Source organism: Mus caroli, unplaced genomic scaffold, assembly GCF_978045245.1.
Source record: "Mus caroli unplaced genomic scaffold, Mus_caroli_1 scaffold_13, whole genome shotgun sequence".
NCBI lineage: Eukaryota > Metazoa > Chordata > Mammalia > Rodentia > Muridae > Mus > Mus caroli.
Window position 1 is genome coordinate 60227946 of NW_028227268.1, and position 24646 is coordinate 60252591.

General features: G+C 45.9%; 1 protein-coding gene across 1 annotated transcript; it reads right to left on the reverse strand.

Annotated features, from left to right (window-relative positions):
- Nucleotides 1-441: 441 nt before the first annotated feature.
- Nucleotides 442-23020, reverse strand: Trim16 (tripartite motif containing 16). The gene is made up of 6 exons (XM_021178128.3): nucleotides 22265-23020; nucleotides 14096-14191; nucleotides 9069-9302; nucleotides 6470-6635; nucleotides 6140-6235; nucleotides 442-3210 (listed from the first exon to the last, which is right to left on the reverse strand). The coding sequence occupies exons 1-6, from the start codon at nucleotides 22760-22762 to the stop codon at nucleotides 2627-2629; spliced, it is 1674 nt and encodes a 557-aa protein (XP_021033787.1). The 5' UTR covers nucleotides 22763-23020; the 3' UTR covers nucleotides 442-2626.
- Between the last annotated feature and the right edge of the window lie 1626 nt (nucleotides 23021-24646).

Below are 24646 nucleotides of genomic sequence, written 5' to 3' on the forward strand. Positions count from 1 at the left end.
AGACAGAACACATACATCTGTAATCTCAGTAGACAGGGGACACACATCTGTCATCTCACCAGACAGAACACATACATCTGTAATCTCAGCAGACAGGGGACACACATCTGTAATCTCAGCAGACAGGGCACACACATCTGTAATCTCACCAGACAGGGCACACACATCTGTAATCTCACCAGACAGGGTGCACACACCTGTAATCTCAGCAGATAGAGTGCACACATCTGTAATCTCAGTAGACAGGGTGCACACACCTGTAATCTCAGTAGACAGGGGACACACATCTGTAATCTCACCAGACAGGGTGCACACACCTGTAATCTCAGGTCTCAAAAAAAAATCTTCTGGAAATAACAGACTCACAAATGTGCCATTACTCTAAAGCAGTTTCTCGTATAGTCTGTAGTAATGCAAATGGAAAATACTAGCAAAAAAATATATTTTTAAAGCAGGTTTATTTCAAAACAAGTGGAAGACAGGATTTGAAGTGTTCTTACAATAAATAAATAGTCTTTGGTATAGGAATAAGTATATGTTCTTACTTGGTTATTATGACATTGAAAAGCTACACTGAATTCCATAAGTATACTGTTATTGTGTGTCAATTAAAAATAAATTTCAAGAAAAAAAAAACCTTAAAAAAGAAAAGAAAAAGAAAAGAAGACAGGGCAGGCCATGAAAAAATGCCTTTCTCTTTTGAAGAGTATTCTTTACCTGCTAGATCTAAGAAATTCACATTGATTTCTGCCGTTGAAGAGGTCCTTTGCAGAGCTGAGCAGAGCACAGGTAGCTCATGCTTATAACCTGAGCATTTGGAAGCTAAGAAGAGAGAACTGAGTCTGAGGCCAGCCGAGAATACACAGTGTATCCCAGGCCAGCTTGGGCCACGTCGTGAGGCCCTATCCCAAATAAAAAGAAAAGAAAAAAAGATAAGAGAAGAAAAGCTCTTTGATCGTGTTCAGTGGGAAAGGGAGGTGACCAGGGAACCCTGCTACTGCACAGTTCTACTGAGAAGCTAGCATGTGTTGGTGAGCCCTGCCACTGCACAGTTGTTCTACTGAGAAGCTAGCATGTGTTGGTGAGCCCTGCCACTGCACAGTTCTACTGAGAAGCTAGCATGTGTTGGTGAGCCCTGCATCTGCACAGTTCTACTGAGAAGCTAGCATGTGTTGGTGAGCCCTGCATCTGCACAGTTCTACTGAGAAGCTAGCATGTGTTGGCCCTCATAACCTGAGTAACTCTGAACCAGGGTAGACTTGAGCGAAGGCCGTTGACTCTGCAGGGAAACGATTTCTGCTGGAAGGAGAGGAAATGCTCTAGATCATGAAAGTATCTCAGTGCAGGGCAGTGACGTGAGGAGGCAGGTGGGAAGTATTTAAGTCCTTAGAGACAAAGACTCGGAGTCTTAGAATCAAGTCAAATAAGTCTAAAGCAACACAAAGTTGAGACAGGATCACGGGACTGGTTGAACAAGATTTGCCTTGACACAGGTCGTGGGAAAAGACACGGAAGTAATATTTCTGGTAAATCCCACCAGGGACTTCAAGCTAGGGCAATAGAAATCCATTTTAAGATGGTATGCCTAAAGGCTTGATGGTTCATCATCTGTCTAAAGGAGAATGAAGTCATCAACAGGGTGTCGGGGGGAAAGTGGAATCATCACAGAAAGTACCGACTTAGCACAAGCACACAGGCGTAGCTCCTGCGAGAGGTGAACGCTGTCCCCAAATACCTGAGGAACTATCCCTTTGCGCAAGAAAATAGACAAGTCCATGAAGTCTGGGTGACCTTAGCAGAGAGGATGACTACTCCTCTCAAAAGGACCTCGCTAAAACATTTACTCTAAATCTTGCTGTTCAAAACCATTATGTGCTGCTGATGCTGCAGCTGCTGCTGATCCTGCTGCTGCTGATGTGTCAGGGATTGAGGGCATGCTCAGATGGTGCAAGGCTGGATGACCAAGTTGAGCCTGGCACATGCAGAAAAAAAAAAAAAAAACAAACAAACTCTTAAGAGGAATGCTCAAGACTGTGGGCTATGCGGTTTAGTGTGTGGTTTACCCCTCAGGCATAACATTCATGGTCTAATGAGGTAAGCATAACATGCAGTCACAAGTTCAACAACAGACTTGAATCCCAGCTCTGCCCCCCATTTATTGGGTGACCAGACAAGTTAGCTGACCAACCTGGCCACCATCCCCTAATGGGTATCATGAGGACAATGTAAACATTTACCCCATAAAGATATCATGAACTAACAAAGAGAAAGCACTCCAAACGCTGGAGAGTATGTAAGAAACACACAGCGATGTGTTTGTGATTTATTATGATCCCTGTGCAGTCTTGTTGTGGTTTGAAGATCCCTAGTTGGAAATTCTGGATGACGGGTGACAGTCACCTGAGCAGACAGGAGACCCTCACTAGAAGATGTGAGGAGAGGCTTTTGTGCCTTAGAGTTTCTGCATTCATGCAAGAACTGTCTTGAGAAGCAGGCGGGAAAGTTCATTCAGGACCCACACAGTTTCTAAAGCTACTACCATCAGCAGGCATTTCTGTCTACCTTAAAATACCAGCTGCTGCCCAGTTGTCACAGTTAGCAACCCCTGGGAGGTAGATCCTAGAATCTAGGGAGCAGCCTCCACAGAGGACCCAGCTGGCTTCTCAGGCTCCTCTCCCAGATCCACAATCCGGATGGCGTTTTCTTTCTTAGACAGCCAGAAAGCAGCATAGACCGGCTCTGAGAACTTGCAGTCAAACTTGTGAATCAGAGTCATAGCATCATACTCTACGCCATAGAAGGAAAGGATTCCTCCTGGGAAGTTTACATAGATACCGAGCCTTCTGAAGGGGCTGGCCTTGAGTGGGGTCTCTGTGTCACTGTGCCAGGCTGTGAACTCCTTCCCATTCCAATGAATGCTCCAGGAGAAGCTATTTCCAGAAATGCAGCTGTTCCGTTCCTCCCCCTTACGGTCAATGCCTTTGCAGGTCAGGCCAACATAGGTGCCACCTCCAGAGATCTCCACCTCAAAATAATATCTGTGCAGGTACAGGCTCTGTTGGGACAGCACCTGCCGCCAGTGCAGAAACCTACTGGGGAGGTCCGGGTAGGGGTGTTCCCAGGGCGTGGTGTTGGTGACCTTGCGGTTGTCCTCCTGCAGGCGAAGGTACCTGTGTGCTGTGTCTGGGTCAAACGTGATGTCACATGCATCTGAGGAAATACAGAAGACAGCTTTAAATCCAAGTGACCCCCACAAGGCATACATGAGAAAACACCCATCTTTTGGTTTCATTGACCCATCCTAACTCCCCTGGGTAGGTGAAAACCAGTGGAGCTTTCTGCAGCTCAAGTTGATTGTCACCTGCTGTAACATCTGAGCTGAATGAAGAAATTAACTCATTCATTCATTCATTCATAGACTGTACACAGGAAGTCCGACACTATTGCATGGATCTGAGGTGAGTGCAGAGACTCAGGTCCTTGTATACATACATCTGACCCGCTCATTCATTTGTTAAGCATTTGACCAACATTTAACATGGGAAAGCCTTAGACATGCTATCAAATGCAGTCCCAAAAACTTATTAGAGCACCTCCATACACAACCACTCCAGTCACACACAAAATCATTTCTCCTGTTTCTTTTGCCCTCATTCTTCCTGCAATAGAGACAGCAGGAGGTCCTGTAGACTCCAGCCACTCCTCCCAAGACTCCTGCATCACTTGCATCTAAGCCAGAGGCAAATCTTAGCTGGAATGGTGTCCTAAGTGTGTCCACAATAAGAATAATATTTCAAAAGATATGTTGTATTACTACCTAAAATAATATTCAAAGTGTTAAACATGCATAAAAATAGTTATAAAGAAAGACAAATTACACAAAGATATCCTTAACTTTTCACTTTAAAACCAAGTGGCATTTGGTATTAATTATGTTTCTCTCTAAAATATACATGTGCTCCTGAAAGGAGATGGGAGGGAACAACCTGTGTGGAGGCCAAGCCATTCCCAGCAAAGCAACATTGCAATAGCAGAGAAATAGTTGTGGGTTGCTGAGGCCCATGTAATAGCCAGAGAAAAGGGTGGGCCAGCGGTTGCTCCCCAGAGTGGAGCAGAAGCTGGCCTCACTGGCATAATCCAGAAGGACGTCACCAAGATGAGCACTGGCTACGGGGAAGTCCCTTCAGCTGGGAGGTGAAACCTTATGAACTTGGGGGCTATCCTGAAGGACCTTCTCACTTGAAGTTCTGAATTGACATAAAAGAGGTGCTTGTGTTTATTATACCCAACGTGATATTTTGTGATACGTATACATAATAGAATGACTAACGTAGACTGGTTAATGTATAACCTCACATATATCATACTCATTGCTGTTGTATATAGGTGGGGAGGATACTTCAAGTCTACAGTATGTGTTGTGTAATAAGTTCTCTTAGACTTAATCTACCACAAAGCACCACTTAGAAATGCCGTGCTTTGATTTGTTGTCTACAAATGGCTGCCTATGTGTATGTTTGTGCTTCACATGCCTGCCTGGTGCCCTCAGAGGCCAGAAGAGGATGTTGGATCCCCTGTAATTGGAATTACAGACTGTTGTGGGCTCCCATGGGGGCACTAGAAATACAGTGCTTTTGAAAAGGGTAACGGCTGGACATGGGCACGCATCTCTAATTGAAGTTCTTGAGAGGTAGAGGCAAGAGGAGCAGGGAAAGCCAGCCTGGGCTACATCCATACTGAGACCCTGAGTCAAAAACCAAAATGCTTCCAGAGCACATGAATGCAGTAACAAAAAGGTCTTATAAGGATGGACTTAAAAATCAACCACATAGCAAATGGTCAGGACTTTTTAAAACGCCCAATTCGTGAAATGTAAAGAAAGCCTGAGGGAGTGGTACAGATTAGTGAGGACTCGGGAAGCAAGGGTCCCAGGTAGCTTTAACTGTAAACGCAAGTAGCCTGGAGTCACCTAAGAGGAAAGCCTCAATAGAATCACCTCCATCCCATTGGTCTGTAGGCAAGCTGGAGGAGGGGAAGGCCCAGCACACTGTGGGAGGTACCATCTCTAAGCTGAATAAGGATGCTACCTAAGCCTAGGGCTGTGACAGAGCAAGCCAGCAAGCATCATTCCCTCACAGTTTCCGCCTCAAGTTCCTGCCTTGAATTCCTGCCCTGACTTCCTTAATGATGGACTGTGACCCAGACTGTAAGATGAAGTAAATCTTCTCCTCCCCTACGCTTCTATTGTTCAGAGTGGTTTATCACAGCAACAGAAAGGACACTGGGACACATGGAAACATCTGGGTTCCTGGATTCAACTTTAGGCCAGTGTGGTGGTTTAGATGAGAATGGCTCCCAAAGGCTCATATATTCGAATACTTGGTCCCCAGTTAGTGGATCTTTTGGGGAAGGATTAGGAGGTGTGAACTTGTTGGAGGAGATGTGTCACTGGGGATGAACTTTGAGGTTTCAAATACTTATGATATTCCTTCCTCCTCTTCCTCTTCCTCCTCCCTCCTCCTCCTCCCTTCTCCTCCTCCTCTTCCTCCTCCTCCTCCTCTTCTTTCTCCTTCTCCTGCTCCTTCTCCTCCTCCTCCTTCTCTCTCTCTCTTTCTCTCTCTCCCTCCCCGCGCCCCCCTCCCGCAAGAGATTGTATCTCAATATATAAACCAGCTACTGCTTCGGCACCATGCCCGCTTGCCGCCATGCTCCCTTCCAGGATGGTCATGGACTCTAACCCTCTGAAAGTGTAAGCTCCCAATATTGCCTTGGTTATGGTGTTTCATCACAGCAATGCAAAAGTAGCTGAGACAGCCAGAAAAAAACAAAAAAAACTTCAACATTGTTAATAATATTGCAGCAATGCTAGCTCCCTGCATGATGTATCATAGTTATGTATGATGTCAATGTTTTGGAGAAACTGGGTGATAGGATATAGGAATTATTAATCTGATTTTTGCACTTTTAACCTATTTCAAAAAGGAAAACTTTCGATTAAAAGCTTAAAAGTGTATCATTTAGGAATCGATGAGAGGTTACAAGAATGTAAATCCTCTACAAGATGTGCTGGTTCTTGACTTGGCAGAAAGCATTCTGCTGCCCTGAGTGTGTCTGAATGGGGCAGCCTTTCACAACTTACATTGAAGAAACTCATCCCGGGTTCTGGGCTCAGGTTTCGAGGTCCTATACTTGCGCTGGACAATGGCAGACACTTGAGTTCTGATGTCATATTCCTCTAAAAAATCAGAGAGTTGTAAATAAGTACCTGTCCAGGTGGCTTCAAGAACCGAAGAAACTGGGTTGCTCTTCCCCAGACTTCTCCGGGGTCTGATGCCTGGGAACCTGGGCACACTCAATGTATCAGACAACCCCTGCTGGAGAAGACTCCAGCATGACACATAATTCACGTCATTTCCCCTCCCTTCCCAGGTACCCCCTTTCCTCACCACCATTCCAGAAAGCGCCTCACCTTCCCTGGAAAACTCCTGGAGCTTTTCCTTATAGCTTTCTAGCAATTGGATCAAGTGCAGAGTTGAATCTGTGATGACCTTGCGGATGCCTGAGAGTTTGTCCTTCAGCCCTATGTAAATGCTAGGGGAGGCAGTGTCCTCTGTCTTCTTGAGCTTGCAGTACTCCTGCAGAGAGAGAAACTGAATCAGGTAACTTTACTTGGCATGTGTCTTTCTGCGTTTGGGAAATGGGCTGACGACAGTGCATGCTTCAAAGAGAGAGTGACCATAACGTGCTCTATGCTTCTAGACAAATGTTTCTCGACCTGTGGGTCATGACCCCCTAGAGGACCATCAGAAAACAGATATTTATATTACAATTCATAACAGTAGCAAAATTACAGTTATGAGTAACAACAAAAATAATTTTATGGTTGGGAGGGAACTCTATTAAAGGGTCATAGCGTTAGGAAGGTTGAGAACTACTGTGACCCTACAAAGAACATAGAACTTCTCAAAATCAAGTGAGAAAGAGAATCTCTTGAAGTCAAAAGATCTATGAGCACAGAGAGCTTTAATACACACCTCAGACTGGGCACAGAACATAAGAACCTTCTTACCTCTGCCATTCCTTAAAGCCTTTCTCTCTCCATAGCTTTGGTGCAGTTGTGGCAACCATGGAAAAGCTGGCTACTTTGTTGCATTCTAAAGGTTTCCCTGCCAACCCAACATCCTTGTCAGCCCAGTGCACACATTTGTCATTCTTGCTCTTTGCTTTAATATTTGGAAATTATTTATACATCAGTAAGTCACATTAAGCTACTTCAGTTTCAGAACCAATGTAGGACCAGGGAAGAGTGTTTCCATGTGTAACACATGACCACTATTCAGGTGTCACGAGACTTTAAATAGCAGACTGGATAGGGCAGGAATGAAATCCATCACACCTAGGCAGACCTGCAGAAGGGAAGTCCAAACCCCAGCTCTGTAGAGAAGCACTTTCATACTGTATATCGATTTGGTGCAGCGCTTCAAATGAGTGAAGCAAAACACAGGTACTGTCAAGTGCAAATTACTGCTCATGCCAGCAATCTCAGCGTTCAGTAGGCTGTCACAAGAGGAGCCCAGGCTTAAGGCTAGCCTGGGATACAAAAGGAAACCCCGTCTAAATAAATAAATAAATAAATGTCACTTTGACTGGATTATTTTTTATAGGAAAAAAACTTACCTTTCACTACATTTTAAAACTAAGTTATGTTTTCCTCAAATATATTTTATGCATATTAAAATTTCTCTCTTAAAAATAATGTTACAAGGGCTAGAAGTGTAGTCCAACTGATAAGAGTGCTTGCCAAACATGCATGAAGCCCCACGTTTGACCTCACACCTTTGGCATAGATCAGGTATGGTGGCTGCTGTGTATAATTTCAGCATTTGGGAGGTAGAAGCCGGAGGATCCGAAGCTCAAGGGCATCCTCAGACACAGAGTGAGTTTGAGGCCTGCCGGGGATATCTGAGATCTCGATACGAAGAAAAAGAAGAGGAGGAAGAGGAAGAGGAGGAAGAAGAGGGGGAGGAGGAGGAAGAGGAGGAATTACAAAAGGAGAAGAAAGGGAATTTATTCTTATACTTTTCAGAAGAGATCCTGGAAGAATCCCATGGACGGGGGAGTCAGATCTTCACATTTTCTTTAATGTTTTGAAATTGCAAAACAAACCAATGAAAAGAACAAGCAATCTTGTCCATATTTTTGTCTCTTGTTTTTGGTACATTTCTCTCATCAATGAGAGATTAACTATGGCTGCCTTTGGGTATAAGATTACAAGCAGTTTGTTTGTTTGTTTTTCTTGCATATGTTTCTGTTTTTCACTATAAGTATTTAGTTTTTTGTAACTAGAGGAGGATTGTTTCAAAAACAAAAGCAAGAAATTGTATTTGAAATAGTAAAACTGAAAGAAAAGTTGCACCTTATTTACTCCGCCCTGTCGTTGTGACCAAGTGAGGAATTTGATACCCAGGAGAGTCTGGGTGACTGTTTTTTTAAAGCTACACAGTGGTATCTAAAGTCAGATCTAGGACCAGGTGTAGTGTTATCCTATAAGATAGCAGGTTCTTGAGACCTAGCGCTAACCAGTTTATGCCTCTTGTGTACAGTGATACCTTGTGAGATGGAAAGTTCCGTTCCCTTTCCTAAGCCTTCCTCAGGTTCAGCTCTGTCTGAAAACCAACAGTAACTCCAGTCTCACATCTCTGCGCTCTTTACTTCCCCTGCTTAAGTCCTTCACAGTTGCCTACCCGTCTGGCCCTGCCAGTCTCTTCTTCCATCACTACAGACCCCACACCCATTCCTTGTCAAAGCCCCGTGGCTCCTTAAACCAGCCACGATTTCTCACACTCCTGTCTTTGCACAGGCTGTCTCTATCTGGTACATACAGCACCTAGAACTTGACCCACCTTCCAGCATCTCCTCCTCTCTATCCCTCCTGGATTACTGTTTTCTGATGAATCAAGACCCCACTCCCCTGCTTTTACAGTTCCCTGTATAATAAGACAGTTCCATTTACAGGTGTGTCTCAGGCCAGACGCCTCCAGGGTCCCCTGCTCCCCCATCCTCCGCACCTCCAGGAACAGCACAGTGTTGCTGATGGTGGCCAGCCTCTCCAGCTCTTGCTTGCTTTTCTCCATCTCAATGCTCCTGTGCTCCAGATGGGTTTTGATGCTGTTGACCTGATTCAGTGCAGCCTGTTCTTTCTCCTCTAGGAAGAGCATCACATCAGCCTGGGCCTTCCGCACGGCTGCAAGGAGTTCCCCAAACTTCTCTTCAGCTACCACCTTCACCTCTGACACTGACACCTGATGGGGACAGAGGGGGACGCAAGCAAGACTTGGTTACAGAGGCTTCCAACTTGGCCAAAGCTCAACATTCAAAACCAGGCAACCAAGAGCCCAAAGATGAAGGAACACCAGACTGTAAAAGACAATTTGGTTCTTGAAGGAATTCTGGGAAAATAGATGTACTATTCTTGGTATATACTGATGGATCAAGACCCGACTGCCCTGCTTCTACAGTTCCCATGTATGAAGAGACAGTCCCATTCACAGATGTGCCTCAGGCCAGATGCCTCCAGGATCCCCTAATTCCACAGGACTCTGTACCTTCAGGAACAGCACAGAGCTGCTAATGGCTTGGTATATACTGACTCAGTGGTGCTCAACCTTCCTAATGCTGTGACCCCTTTAATACAGTTCCTCATGTTGTGGTGACCCCCACCCATAAAATTATTATCGTTGCTACTTGATAACTATTTTTGCTATTGTTATGAATCATAATATAAACATTTGAGTTTTCTGATGGTCTTAAGCAACCATCTGTGAAGGAATGCTTGGTTGTCATAAGGGCAGTACCGGTATTCAGTATATTTGATAAATACATTTCAAGAGACAGAGAAACGACTGGGCTGTTTAGTGTAAGCATTCTCAGCATTCCGTGATGCCTTGTTTAATAGACCATTGGCTGAGCCAAAAGTGCATCTGAGATTGCAGTGTTTCTAGGGGGCAGGAGCCCCCCCCCCCATGACTCCTCCATTTCTTTCTAGCAGGCAGTCCTCACTAAGGTTTAAAAAAGTGTTGGTGACTGCGGCAACCCAAGCAGTTGCACAGGGCTCCGCACACTTCCTGAGAAAGTCTTGACTATCATTTCCTTTGCCCTAACCCCTGCATCCCCACCACCTCAGTATTTTTCTCACCCTCACCACTCACATATCTGAGCCCTCTCTCAGGGTCTGTTTCTTATTCTTCCTAACTGAGGGCCTTTGGAGAGATAAGGCAAGAAGGAATGATGGAAGCAGATAGGAGAACCATTGCCTGCTTCAGGCTACACCTTGGAATGCAACGCTGGGAGAATGCATAGTCTCCAATCTGCCCTTGATCTATGGCTGATGGCACAAAAAAAAAAAACAAGTAAATGACACACACAGTTACACATACACACTCACATACAAACACATACACACATAGAAATACACACACATACATGTAAACACACATACATACACACACAAATACACATACACACATACATACACATACTCACACGAACACACATAAACACATACAAACATACATGCAAACAAACATACACACATACAAACATACATGCAAACAAACATACACACACGTACACATACACACACATATACACGCACACACACATAAACACATACACATAAACACACACGGACTTGCACACACACACACATACAAAAATACACACACACATGCACACACACATAGACAAACATACACATGTACACACACATACACACATATATAGATACACACATACACATAAACACAGATACACACACATAAACACATATGGGCATGCAAACATACACACACACATACACACACATATTGGAAAGGGTCCTGGAGAATGTATGGAATGCCCACATGCTCACTGCATGTCAGTTTTCCCATTATCTGTTGGTTTCCTTATGCTGGGGCAACTGGATGGAGCTAACAGCAAACACACTGTGGCACCATTAAGAAAGAGGGCAGAGGGCAGTTTCTCCAAATTCCTCCAGCCCAAACTAGAAAAGCCATGGGATGGAAACTCATTCCAGCCCTCTGGCTCACTCACCATTCCCACCCTCAAGCAGTAGAGTGTCATGAGTCACAGAAGCAAGTACAGACTCTATGCTCTGCCTACTCTCTGTCTACTCCTATCCAGACTGGCTTTAAATTCACAGCAATCCTCCTGTCTCAGCCTCCCAAGTGCTGTGGGTCACCATAACAAGCTTGTGTTAGCTTTCTGAAACCAGGGTGTGTTTACGTGGTATGGATGTGTGGAGAATTTTTACTCAGAGCTCTGGGAATTGTACTACGTGCCCTGGGCTGCTTCTTTCGTGCATAGGAGAGTGGTCTCTGTAAGCAGATCACCAGTCTCATGGTCTGGAGGCTGGAAAAAGAGTCAAGAATTAGATTAGTAAGTAGTATTTGATAAGACCTGTGCAGTGCCGCATTGCTTGGCTTTGGCCTCTCTGCTTTCTGACCACTTTTTAAACAGATTCTAAAATCCAGAAATGGAAAAAGATGTGGCAATGAACACAAGGGTGCCATGGGAAAGGAATATAATCCATTTAACCTCCATAGTGACAACACATAGGTCCTTCATCAAAGAACAATTACATGAGGCTAAACGCATTAGTCTGAAGACAAAATTCAAGGTCACATCCATCAGAGCTCATCCTGAGGAAGGCTAGCGGGAGGGAGGCATCGGAGGATGGATGAGACTTCTGCTGTGGCCTCTCCTTCCTAAACAGGCCCACTGAGAAATTTACATGTGAATAAAATGTGTGTCGGCTGCTAATTACTTCCCTAAGTATGACAAGTAAACTATGCAGAGAGAGAGAGAACCGTGAACAGATATCAAGGTGATCAGTAGCTAATGGTTTAAAACCCTGAGGGTGGTGTGCAGGCCCAGTGGTTACAGAATCATTCTCAGGCCAAGGAAACCACCATGGCAGATTCTCCCATGCAGTCAATAGGAAGAGTCAAGGCAGGATCTAACACCTCTCTGTGTGTCTCCACATTCTTAGTAGTGAGAACATTGCAATACCTCTCTGGCCACCATGTCATTATATGAACTAATTAGAGGTCAATTAAAGAGCCAGAACAAGGTAATGTCCTGTGTGATCCTCTAAATCATCCAGGTCTTTCCAATCAAGTCTCTGGGACATTACAGGAGCTCTTCCTTCCTTCCTTCCTTCCTTCCTTCCTTCCTTCCTTCCTTCCTTTCATTCTTTAGAAAGACATTACACCTATAAGAAAGAAAACAAGGTCTGTATAGAGGAAGCTGACCTCTCACATGAGAGACTACTTAGATTTATTCACAGTGAGCACTTTGTGAGTACAGGCAACCATGAGGGCCCTGGAGAGAGACAGGAGACTGACTGTGGGCATGTCAGGTCCCTCCTAGAACATAGGGAGCTCCTCCATTGACAGGTTTACATGGGAGTCAGAGGTGAGTGCCACACTGTGACCTAGCCTGACTTAGCCTCCATGCCAAAGGACATGAATAGAAGGAAGCACATAGTAGGACCATAAACTTATCTGAAGCTGTAAGGGAGAGGGAAGGCTTATCAACTCTGTGTCTTAAGAGGGAGAGACTACAGGGATGTAGCTGGTTTCTGGGAGACATAGAAAGCACAGTAGTTAGAAGGCATGTGATCTAACAACTGTGAATAAGGAAGGTTTTATCCTTCAGCAGCTAGTTGGTTATAAACACCCCAGAGACAGAAATTAAGTTGTATGGTAGATTAGAATAAATGTATGAGTGAGTGGGTAGATGGATAGATGGTGGATGGATAGATGGTGGATGGATAGATGGGTGGATGGATAGATGGGTGGATGGATAGATGGGTGGATGGATGGGTGGATGGAAAGATGGGTGGATGGATAGATGGGTGGGTGGATAGATGGGTGGATGGATGGGTAGATGGATAGATGGTGGATGAATAGATGGTGGGTGGATAGATGGGTGGATGGATGGGTGGATGGACATGTAAATAAATAAATGATAGGTGAGTATACAGGTGAGTAGCTGGATAAAGGATGGATGAATGTGGACAGACAGACGCATAGAACAATTCATTCCCAGCATGCACGATGATACTGCCAACTCACGGCCATCGGGAAGGTGCCCTACATTCTCTTCTGAGTCATAGCCCATGGCTTGTCATCAATGAGAGGTATTTATGGAACTTACTTTGGGAAGTTGAACACAAATCAGAAGAGACTAAAGCTAAGCATCCTGTCATAGCATTGGCATTACCAAATGCCCCCACAAATCTAGGAGTTCTTGATTCCTTTTTCCAGCTTCCAGCAGACCGACCTCCTGGGATAGGAGAAGCCAGAGGACACACAGTCCCTGAAGCTCAGACTTAAACACCTCCAATCACAAGCACACACATATACACACATTCCTCCTAGTTGAGAAATCATATATGATCTTGATGTGGTGGTGTGTGTCCAGCAGCACTTGGGAGGCTACCACAGGAGAATTACTAAGAGTTTGGTGTTACTTGCTCTATATGGTGAGTTCTAGGCTAGTGTGATACTCTGTCAAAAGCAAAAATTAAAGGGAAAGAGAGGAATAATATGCACATATAAAATTAGGAAAGCTAGTAGTCCAAGACTAATCTGGGTCTACTTCATATTATTAAAAGGTAAATCATTTACAGGTTTAAAAAACTTAAGTCAAATTTTAAGATATTTTTATTACTATTTTATGCTATTGCCTGCATTTATGTCTACGTATCACATGCCTGGTGCTCATGGAGGCCAGAAGAGGTCATTAGATCCCCTAAACTGGAGTTAAAGACATTTGTGAGCTGCCATGTTGATGCTGGGAATTGAACCCGGGTCCTCCGAAAGAGCAGCTGGTACTCATAACCAGCAAGCCATCTCTTCAATCTGCTTAACCCAGTTTTATAAGAAATCCTAGCAAGATGAAGGCACCTCGTGCCTACTACTTTCACTTTACTTTCACTCGCTGCTGGGTCTTCCACCTGTGTCCTAGGACCCCAAATGGCAGTGGCAGCCAAATACGTAATAGCCAGAGAAGTGACCTGAACCAAACTCACCAAAACAGACTTGTGGTTGGCTTGGAGCCTGGCAATGGCATTTTCATTCAACTTAAGCTTCTGCTCCAGGTCCAACTGCATGCACCGAAGGTCCACCTAAGTGAGGAGAAGGAAGGGATTAAGGAGGAGAGAGAACAGGGTATACAAATAGTCCCCATGAGCAGTGGCATTTTCTGTCCTTCATGTCCCTGCTTTTCTGCCCTGAAAGGAGAGCATGACCTTTAAGCTGATCTCAGAAGTTGGCCTAGAGGCATAAAGGGTGAAACAGGTGCTAGTGGCCTCCCGGGACTGAACTCAGCATGAGCCAACCGCCAGGGCCGGAGATGAACGCTGTGCAGGGATGTAGGTCATTTATATCCTCCTATAGCTACCTTCTGCTTGTACAATTCAGGATGGATTCAAAAGTAGTAGACTAATTTGTTTAGCTGAGGAAATCTCAAGAACAACAGAGTCAAGCAGAGTCAGTTAGTGCTCACTGAGGTAACTCACCCAGGTCTGGAGAGAGAGAGAGAGAGAGAGAGAGAGAGAGAGAGAGAGAGAGAGAGAGAGAGAGAGAGAGAAGAAGAAGAAGAAGAAGAAGAAGAAGAAGAAGAAGAAGAAGGAGGAGGAGGAGGAGGAGGAGGAGGAGGAGGAGGAGGAGGAGGAGGAGGAGGAGGAGGAGGAGGGGGGGGGGGGAGGGAGGGAGGGAGGGAGGGAGGGAGGGAGGGAGGGAGGGAGGGAGGGAGGGAGGGAGAGGGGAAAATGTGCAACTTGTCAAGGAAAGTATCAAAAATGAAAGCTGCAGACAGGTGGATTCTAAATCATCTGTAAATAGATAAAGGGATTCTCCCTATTAGAGACGAGTCTCATGCTCTGCATGGGACATAGGGGACATGTCTTAAGAGCAAGACCTCCCATCAAAAGGTCCAATTTTTGAAGATGTAAATATATGTGAAACAAGAGAGACTACACTGGGATTTTCATAGAAGGGGTTCTCTGCTCAAAAACAGAAGTGAAATGTTTTAGAAGATTCAGTGAGCAAGGCATACAGAGAGGCTACTACAGTTCTCAATCAAGGGGGCCGAGTTACATCTTGGGCTGGCAGGAGAGCCTGGCCGCATCAGCCACATGGTCCTGGTTTTGCAAGCATGACAGATGCAGCTGGACACCAGAAAGCTAGTGTGGCCTGGCAATGTGTAGCAGTATGACGTTCTACAAGGAGGCCCTGAGAGGACACTGTGTGAGGTAAGATGAAATTTGGTGAAAGTCAGAACCATAAGGTATCTTCTAAGGAAAGCTGCAAGCCTGGAGTGCAACCTGCCTAGGAAAAAGGCTATGTGTGCTGCCCAGAATAGGGGTGACAAATACACACACACACACACACACACACACACACACACACCATATAAATTACATATTCCTATATAATACATATAATACTATTATATAGAGAATATACATTATATATAGAATTATTAAATATCTTTTTTTCTCTCTCTCTCTCTGTGACTCAGCCTGAACGTTAGTTGGTTTTGAGGTTTCTTCGCCAAGCAAATCAGTCGACTACTTTTGAATCCATCCTGAATTAACGTCTCAGGGCACAGGCAGAAGGTGTAGTTACAGTGGGACATAAATGACCTACACCACCAGTAGAGCATTCATCTCGGGCCATGATGGTTGGCTCATGCTGAGTTCAGTCCCAGGAGGCCATTAGCACCTATTCACCATGCGAGCATGTGTGTGTGTGTGTGTGTGTTGTGTTTATGTAAATATATAAATATATATATATGGTAATATATGCTAATTGCCTTGTCTGGTTTAGTTTTTCCTTGTCCTGTCTCATTCCTCCCTTCTGGAGTGAGAATGTTTACCCTGTGCCTTGTATATCAGAACTGTGTAAACTGTGTGTTGATTGTACAGAGGCTCATAGTTAAGACATTGCCTTCAGTCTCAGAAGAGACTTTGGACTTTGGAACAGTACTGGGGCTGTTAAAGACTAGGGGAGTTTTTGAAGTTAGAGTGACTCTGTTTTTCATTGTGATACAGCCATGTGCCTATGGGGGTCAAGGATGGGTAAAACCTTCTGGTTTCGATGTGAGATGACTCCCAGAGTCCCATGTGTTTGAATACTTGGTGTGGGTGCTAGGAATTAAGCCTGGGTCCTCTGGAAGAGCAGTAGCAAATGCTCTGAACACTGAGCCATCATCTTTCTAGCCTTTGCTCTGTTTCTTGACTGCAGACTCAACATGATCAGCTGCTCCAAGCCCCATTCATCTTGCCGTCCAACCAGGACAGACTGCACCCTTCCTAAACTGCAAAGCAAACACTCTGCCTTCCCTAGGATCCTCTTTCTCAGGTATCCCGCCACAACACCAAGAAAAGCAACCAATCAACAGCCATGCATTTCTCATTATTTTACAACATAATGTCTCTAAATATCTATTTCTTTACCTGGGGCATTGGAATGCAATGCCTGCTTCCTCAGGGTATGAGATAGTGAACTAGACGGAATTAGGTCTGGAAATAAGAACTCTACAGAGGCAGGTACACTGTAAATGAGTAGTGTCAATAATGTCACCCTAATAGTTATCAATAATCACCTTGCTTGCTGCCTTAGCTGCTTTCCAGCCGTACCACATGGAGGCAGGTTCTCCCCTCCACACACCCCTGCCCAAACCAGAGCACATGCCTCCCTGGGAATCTTGGTTTGCCCGCCTTGACCTTTCACTCTTGTCCCTTGGGCTCAGAGAACACCTTCTTCTGCCAAGAAAAACCAATTTGTCAACATAGAGAACCTAAGCCTTTGAAAACTTCAAAGTCACTGCCACTTTCCTGTGTCCACAGGAGCATGAGATTTAAGCTTCTGTCCGTGTTTAAAACTAGTAGACGTCAGAAGTCATAAATTAAAGTCATTAAGTCTCTGGCTGCTTCCCCATGAAGCCTCGGGGAGTTTCACACCTCCCGCCAACCCTTCCAACTCCCTCTACACCCCACTAAATACACACACACTCACACACACACACACACACACTGGGGAAACAGCTGTAGGCAGAGCACTGGGGACATTGTGGGGAGCAGGCAAGCAACCTTCACCCAAGCTCTTGGTCACTGGAGAAGAGCTTAGGGCACCTTAGAGATCACCTTGATACTTGAGACTTAGTGCCTAGCAGTGGGTGTGGGTGTGGGGGAGAAGGGGTGCCTGACCAGTTGGAGGGCAAGCTTGGAATTGTATGCAGTGACCAATTCTAGACAAGGAGGCAAACATGAACTGCTTGTTTGAAGGAATTGGACGGCACACAGCAACCTGGCTCATCTGAGCAGCAGTGCCCCCAAAGACCTTTTTCTTTTTAAAGCAGTGATCCCACTAAGCCTTACAGGGAGACCCAGTGGTGCCCAACAAGGGGCTTCTCCCCTCTGTCCTCAGACTTCCATAAAAGGAGAAAGGAATGTCTATGCACCAAATGAGGAGCTCTGAGTCACCACAAAGGGAACACTCCCAATTACCACACAAGGTGGGGCTGCTTTGGAGCCCCGTCTCTCAAGTTATTCCTGTTCCTAGAAAATGATGGGCTGACGTAGACTGACCTCGGGGTTCCCGAAGAGAGAAGCAGCCACACACTCATCCCAGACCCTGGTGCACCCTGCCTGAGAGCCAGACAGTACAGGGTTGCACAGGCAGCACAGGGTTGGAACAGCAGTGAGAGAGGATGGCACTTGGGGTGTGAAGACCCTGTTCCTGGCTGTAGGTCTTTGCCAAGTTATTTACTGTCTACTCTGCCACCAGGCAGACCTCACTTTTAGTATCATCAGAGTTAGACCTGGACTCCGACTCCACTCCTCAGTGACTGGATCAGGGCCTGCCGCATGCCAGTGAGATTGACTAAGTCAAACAGACTCCTGACTCTTGGAAAACAAACTATGGAATAGTCTGGTGCTCGTGAGCAAACAAGTTATGTAATACTGACCCAAAGATACTCCTTTGGGTTTCTGTGAGAAAGTATTATCCTGAGTGGCCCCATACCACCTGTTGGCTTCCTGCAAATGACTGGGTGATGCTGACTGACAGCTCTCCAGACAAACTCAAAGCCTTCCAGGTCTCCAATGGTTGATACCTTCTCTTCATGAAGACGCAATTAGGGTCCATCTTGACCCTATGGAGTCAATGTTAAGTTTGAAGCTAGTAGCTCAGTGGTCTTCAAAGGAGGCCTTAGGCAAGACTTAGCTTTCCCTCTTCCAAGCACTGGCCTGGAGTCACTTCCAGTTCGGCTCCCTCCTTCAAACAACAGCAGTTGTGTTTCACCATGTGTTTGGCACACCATGGAATAATAGCATGTGTCTTCCCTTCCTGAGCCCAAATTCTCTGAGGGTACGTGGTACAGCCAGTCTCCTACTTACCCCATCAGATGTGCTCTGAGGAACAGGAGGGAACCACATACACTTTGTGGGGCAAAGAAAATAACAAAAGTGGTCCCAGGGACCCAAATCACACACACACACACACACACACACACACACACACACACACACACAGAAGGCTCTTTGGTGGCAGGTGAGATTTTGACGAGATAAAAAACTCAGCGGAGCCAGAGCTGAGAGGAGCACTGAGCTCCCTGTAGGAACGGCTGGGCCCTGGACGTTTATCCGGATGGGACAAGTGACCAGGTGCATCCAGCTCTCAACCCCCCAGATTTCATCCATCAGTCTAACCGGTAGTAACCATGGGCACTTCAGAAAGGGCTCACATGGCTGACAGAAATGTCACTCTGTGCCTCCCAGATGACACTGCTCTGCCATTTCCTGTACACAACATGCCTGCATGAGTTTATTAGCCCTGGCTGGCTCCAAAGTGACCTTCAGAACGCTAGTAAATGCAGGGGGTGTGGACTGGCTGAGAAGAGGAACTCTTGGCTTCTGGAACCTTAGATATATCTAATATGTCTTTCAGAGCAATCCTAACGGTGCTTGTCTCTTCAAGATACTGTCTTCTGAGCGGGCCTCTTGGGCTCCTTGCAAGAGATCTTTCGTCCTCTAAGATTTGGTGGAGGCACCCAGAGTGTGGCTGCTCCTACTGAGTAAGCTTGCCCCACTGTCTGACAAGAAGGACATAGGATGCAAAGGAGACACCTCTCTGAAGCAAAGCAAAAACAGAACGGTCCATGACACAGGCTGTACCTCCCCACAGCCTCTCAGATCATTTTGTATTGTACAGCTCTCTCCTAAGATGTCTAATCTGGAGCTCCATACTGCTCCACACTGCTCCTCCACATCTGGGGCTCTGCCTGTGCTCCACACTGCTCCTCCTACCCAAAGTGCTATCACCCAAGTCTCCATGGTACACGAGGTGGCCTATACTTCACTTTATATTGCATCTGTGTTGGCACAGAGCATTTCTGAAGAAACCAAACAGATGTTCTGATCAGAGGAAAAGGATGTGGGATCTAGAATCGGGGTGGAGAACTTCTTCTCTACTCTGTTACATTATTTGATAGTTTTTTTTTTCTTTAATGTTCTCCTGCACAGACTTTCTAACTAGAAAATAGTAAAATTCAGACACTATATCCAAAGAGAATAGTAACGTGCTGAGGCCAAATGTCTTTAATGTATATATACCAATGTGTGTGTGTGTGTGTGTGTGTGTGTGTGTGTGTGTGTGTGATGGTTTTGTTGTTGTTTAGGTCTGGGGCAATAACTCAGTTGGTGAAATGCTTGCTGCACAAGCATGAGGAACTAAATTCAATAATCAGAACTCACATCTTAAAAAACTGGAGGTGCCAAAGGGATGGCTCAGCCACTAAGAGCTCTGGCTACGATCCAGAGGACCGGGGTTTAATTCCCAGCACTCACAGGGTGGCTCACAACAGTCTGTACTTCTGGTACCTGGCATGCAAATGGTGCACAAACATACATACAGACAAAGCATCCATATGCATAAAATAAAATAAATAAATCTTTTTAAGCTGGGGGCTGGAGAGATGGTTCAGCCATTAAGAACACTTGCTGCTCTTGCAGAGGGCCTGGGTTTGGTTCTTAGCACAGCCACATGACAGCTCACATCAGTCCATAATTCCAGTTCCATGGGAACTGACACCCCCTCTTTCTGATTTCCACAGGTACCAGGCACACAGGTGGTGCCCATACATATATGTAGGCAAAATATACACATAAAACAAATCTAAAATATGTTCAGATTACAAAACATTTAGGCATAGTGTTAGGTGCTGATAGCCCAGTGCTGGGGAGGCAGGGACAGGTGGATCTCTGGGTCTTGCTGGCCAGTCAGACCAGCCTATTTGGTTAGCTTCAGTCCAAATGAGAAAGCCTGTCCCATCTCAAGCAAACCAGGGGGCTACTGGAAGTTGATACTTCCTGGGGGAGAGAGAAACACTCTTCTTTGAGGATATGGTCTGGCAGGGTTCCCATGCTCCCGTGGATGCCCCACTCCCATGCTCAAAGAGGCAGCATTAACTAGACTTATTCAGCTATATTTAAAAAGGAGGAGGAGGAGGAGACATTGAGCTGAGAGAGGATATATTGGGTGGATATGGAAGAATTGGGGGAGAAAACAAACATAACTATATGGGAGTACATGTAATCATATTTCATTGCATACCTATAGGATATTCTTGAGTATAGCAAGTTGCTTTTTTTAATTTGACAACTCCTGAGAAGACTCCCTGAGGTTAATCTCTGCCTCAACACACATGTTCACATACATGAACCCACATGCACACACACTCACATATAAAACAAACAAAATGGAAGGGTCTTCCTTCATTTTTCTCCAATAAGATGGAGTTCCAAAAGCTTCTACGCCTCACTCATCAACTGCGTAAATTTGAACAAGTTCAACAGAGTCTTTCAGAGCCCTCACCTAATAATTACTGAAATATCGGATGGGGAAATCCACACACACAAAAAGTATTTTCAAGTTGGGTGGGTCCCTTTCCTTTGATGTATTTGTTGATTGCCATACTTTCCGTATAGGACATCCCTTGATACTAGAAACACTGGAAACAGTTGACAAGTGGCTTCCCGGGCCAGAAATGGTGACTCAATGGAGTGTAGAACTCTGCAGAACTACACCCATCAGGACTAGAGAGAGTCTACCTCTGGTACAGGCACAAAGGAAATACCCTGGTTAGGAAAGTTCCTTGCCCAGATACCACTTTCCTTTACTGCCCAGGAACACATGCCACAGAAAGGCTCTGGGTGTGCCAACCAACAGTGCAAAGAGGGAACTGCCTTGAGCGTGAACCAGGACCTGTGTGTGGGCCCAGTCAACCTTGCTTCCTACTGGGGAAACTCAAAGTGGGAGAAACTCAAAGTGGGAAAGCTTCGGGGGTCCACCCCCAAGGTCTCATTCAGGCTCTTGGCTTCCAGATAAAGGCAAGCAGTGCTCCAAAAATGGCTTCTTTATCTGATAAAAGTAAAATTTCAGACTTTGAGCAGGGTTTCTCAGGCGCTCCTGCCAGCCTATCCCGTAAGGAACCTTTATTCTCCAGTAAGTTAAGTCGCCCTTGGCATTAACTTCCGTGTGCGTTTCAAATTCTGTTATCTTGGCAGTTTTTGTTTTGTTCTGTTTTTTTACTTGAACGCAGCATTTTGTGTTAGCTTCTTTTGTGGTTTTGCGGTAGAAAGAAAGAAAGGAAGGAAGGAAGGAAGGAAGGAAGGAAGGAAGGAAGGAAGGAAGGAAGGAAGGAAGAAAGAAAGAAAGAAAGAAAGAAAGAAAGAAAGAAAGAAAGAAAGAAAGAAAGAAAGAAAGAGAAAAGCAGAAATGAAGTCTGAGGTTTCGTCTTTTCCCTTGGACTTCTGCCAAGGTTTTCATGGGTTGATATATGCCTCACAAATCCTGCCAGAGGGAAATACCACCTTCCTGAGGCTAACCTTCTACAGCCCACACCCAAACACACATTACTAAACACTAACTAGAAACAGCAGGAAATTCCTATGCGTGGCAGAGACAATAGAGACTGCACAGCAACAGGGACACCGAGATGGGGACAGTGACCCACTTTTGTTTCCAAAGCCAGCGGCTATAGATACTTACAGGGAACCAACACCCAGGCACTACCGCTAAAGTTCTCCTCTGTTGACTGGCATCAACAGAGCCACAAATGCAGCATGTGTGACCTCTCCCTGGGGACACCACCTCCCACTGGTTCCTCCCGGGTGACAGACCCCACTACTCACCTCTTTGTTCCTGCGGGCTGCATCCAGGGAGACAGTACTGTCGCCTCTGTGTTCACCCTCGCCGCATTCCTGGCAGATACACTGCTGGTGCGTGTGGCAGAAGGAAACCAAAGGGCTGTGGTGGGCTGGGCAGGTGCGCAGATCCTGGTCCTTTGCGGGTTCGGTTAGCTGGTGGCTGTGCAGTTTGCTGTTCTCCTGGTGTGGCCGCAGGTGCTCCTCACAGTAGTTCACCATGCAGGTCAGACAGGATTTCACTGCCCTTACTCTGCTGGCCCCAAGACAGAAGTCACACAAGATCTGCTCCTCTTCTTCACCAGGAGCTCTGAGCTTTGCGGGGTCATGACCCTGCTCCTGGGTTTCGTCACCTGGCCTGCTGAGAGGGTCCGCATCTCCTTTTTCTACTGGGATAGCTGACACAGGGTCTGGGCCGAGAGGGGCCAAAGGGTGAGCAGTGATCCCGGTCAGAGGCCCCGGGGCAATCAGATCCAATTCAGCCATCTGGAGGCTCTGCGAACTAAGGGCTAAGGCGGACTACGGACTAAGGCGTCCTTCCTTGCAGTAGGCTCAGGATCTGAGTAGCCCAAGTCAAACCAGAGAGCCACGCCTAGCCGATTGCAGCTGCCCTGAGACATTAACTGTTTCCTCCCTCCCGAGGAAGCTCAGTTACTCAGACAGGACGAGGCTCCTCCAGATTGGCTAGTAGCCAGCCACAGTGACAAGGCTCAGAACTGCCTTGCCACTTGGCTCCTGTGTCTGTTCCTTGGCTCAGGCTTCTCATTCTCATTCCTAGCCCAGCCCTGAAACTTCTATTCTTACGGGACTCGTTCACACACACCCCATAGGCTCTTCCGGAGACCACGTGTGCCTGTGGGACTGGAAAAAAGGGCAAGATTCCTGAGCTCTATTGTAAGCCTCTGCGGCTTTGAGCGTTCCCACAAGCCATATTTTGCGGTGGATCCTCTCTCTCTCTCTCTCAATCTCTCTCTCTCTCTCTCTCTCTCTCTCTCTCTCTCTCTCTCTCTCTCTCTCTCCTCCCTCCCTTCCTCCCTCCCTCCCTTTCTGTTCCCCTCCCTCTCCCCTTCTCTCTACTCCATATATTTTTAAAGGGGTCCAAAATGTAAGGACTTTGACAATAGGGTAGCTGCTAATACTAAATGAGCCACCACCAGCTTGGTCCTACCACCACCACCACAAAACTGGCATACATACATACATACATACATATACACATACATACATACATACATAGTCAATCTAGCTTTATCTGATTTTAATAACTTGCTTTTATCATACTTTTGTTTTATTTTAGTTCTCTCTGTGTGTGTGTGTCAAGAGTTTGACATCTAGTGTCTTTCTTAATTGCTCTCTGCCTCATTTCATGAGAGACGACCTCACAATGAACCTGGAACATGCTAGGTCACCTAGCGCAGCAGGCCAGCAAGTCAGAGGGATATTCTAGTCTCGTGCCCCAGTGCTGGGGTTACAGATAAGCACCATTGCATGGCTGCAGGTGGCCATGCACACCTAGCAAGCACTTTACCCACTAAACCGTCCTCCTAGCTCCACTTCTGGTTGACTTTTAAAACTCACTCATTTGAGAGGCCACCCAGTGGACAGGGTCCTGGCCTTCTACTCTCTGCCTAAACCTCTAACATGTGGGCTTTGAGTTGCCTGGCTTGCTTCTCCGAAACTTGATGGCCTTTTGTTGAAATTGACTCATCTGGGCCTGAGCAGGTGACTAGTGGGTGACCTTTTGGCATCAGAAGACCAAACCTTCTGCCCTCAGAACATTCTAACACTGACCTGTCCTGAACATGCATCCCAGGAAGATCCAGGAAGACCGATTATGGTCCCCTCAGCCACCCTTCCCTATCGCATAAATCCTCACCAGACCCCACCCTCCAGGAAGTGGATCTCATTGTGCTTCTCCCCTTCCGTGCTCAGCTCAGATGCCTTCAAATATGATTTTTCTCTTTTGCAAAACGCATGGTCTCTGTGTTTGCCACCCTGTGCAAGCATCCTGGTTCTGTAACCACAGAAATTGATAGATGTTTATAACCCTGACCCTCCAGTGTCAGCTTCTAGGGCATTGCAGGAGCTGACTGAGAATGAGCATGGGAAGGGGCTATCGGATAGAAGAGGGAAGGCACTGTTCCCTTCCACATACAGCTCTATCCAGCCTTTCTAGGCCACGTATCTTACTCTGTGATCTGCACAAAGAGACAGTTGCTAAACTAGCCCCACATCCAGCTAATAAAACTGTTCCTAGATAAGGTATCCTCATTTTCTCAGGCTGTCCTTACAAAGTGCCACAGACTGACTGACTTTGATGACAAAAGTTAATTTCCCGACACCTCTGCAAGGGTGAGCTCCCACGCGTGG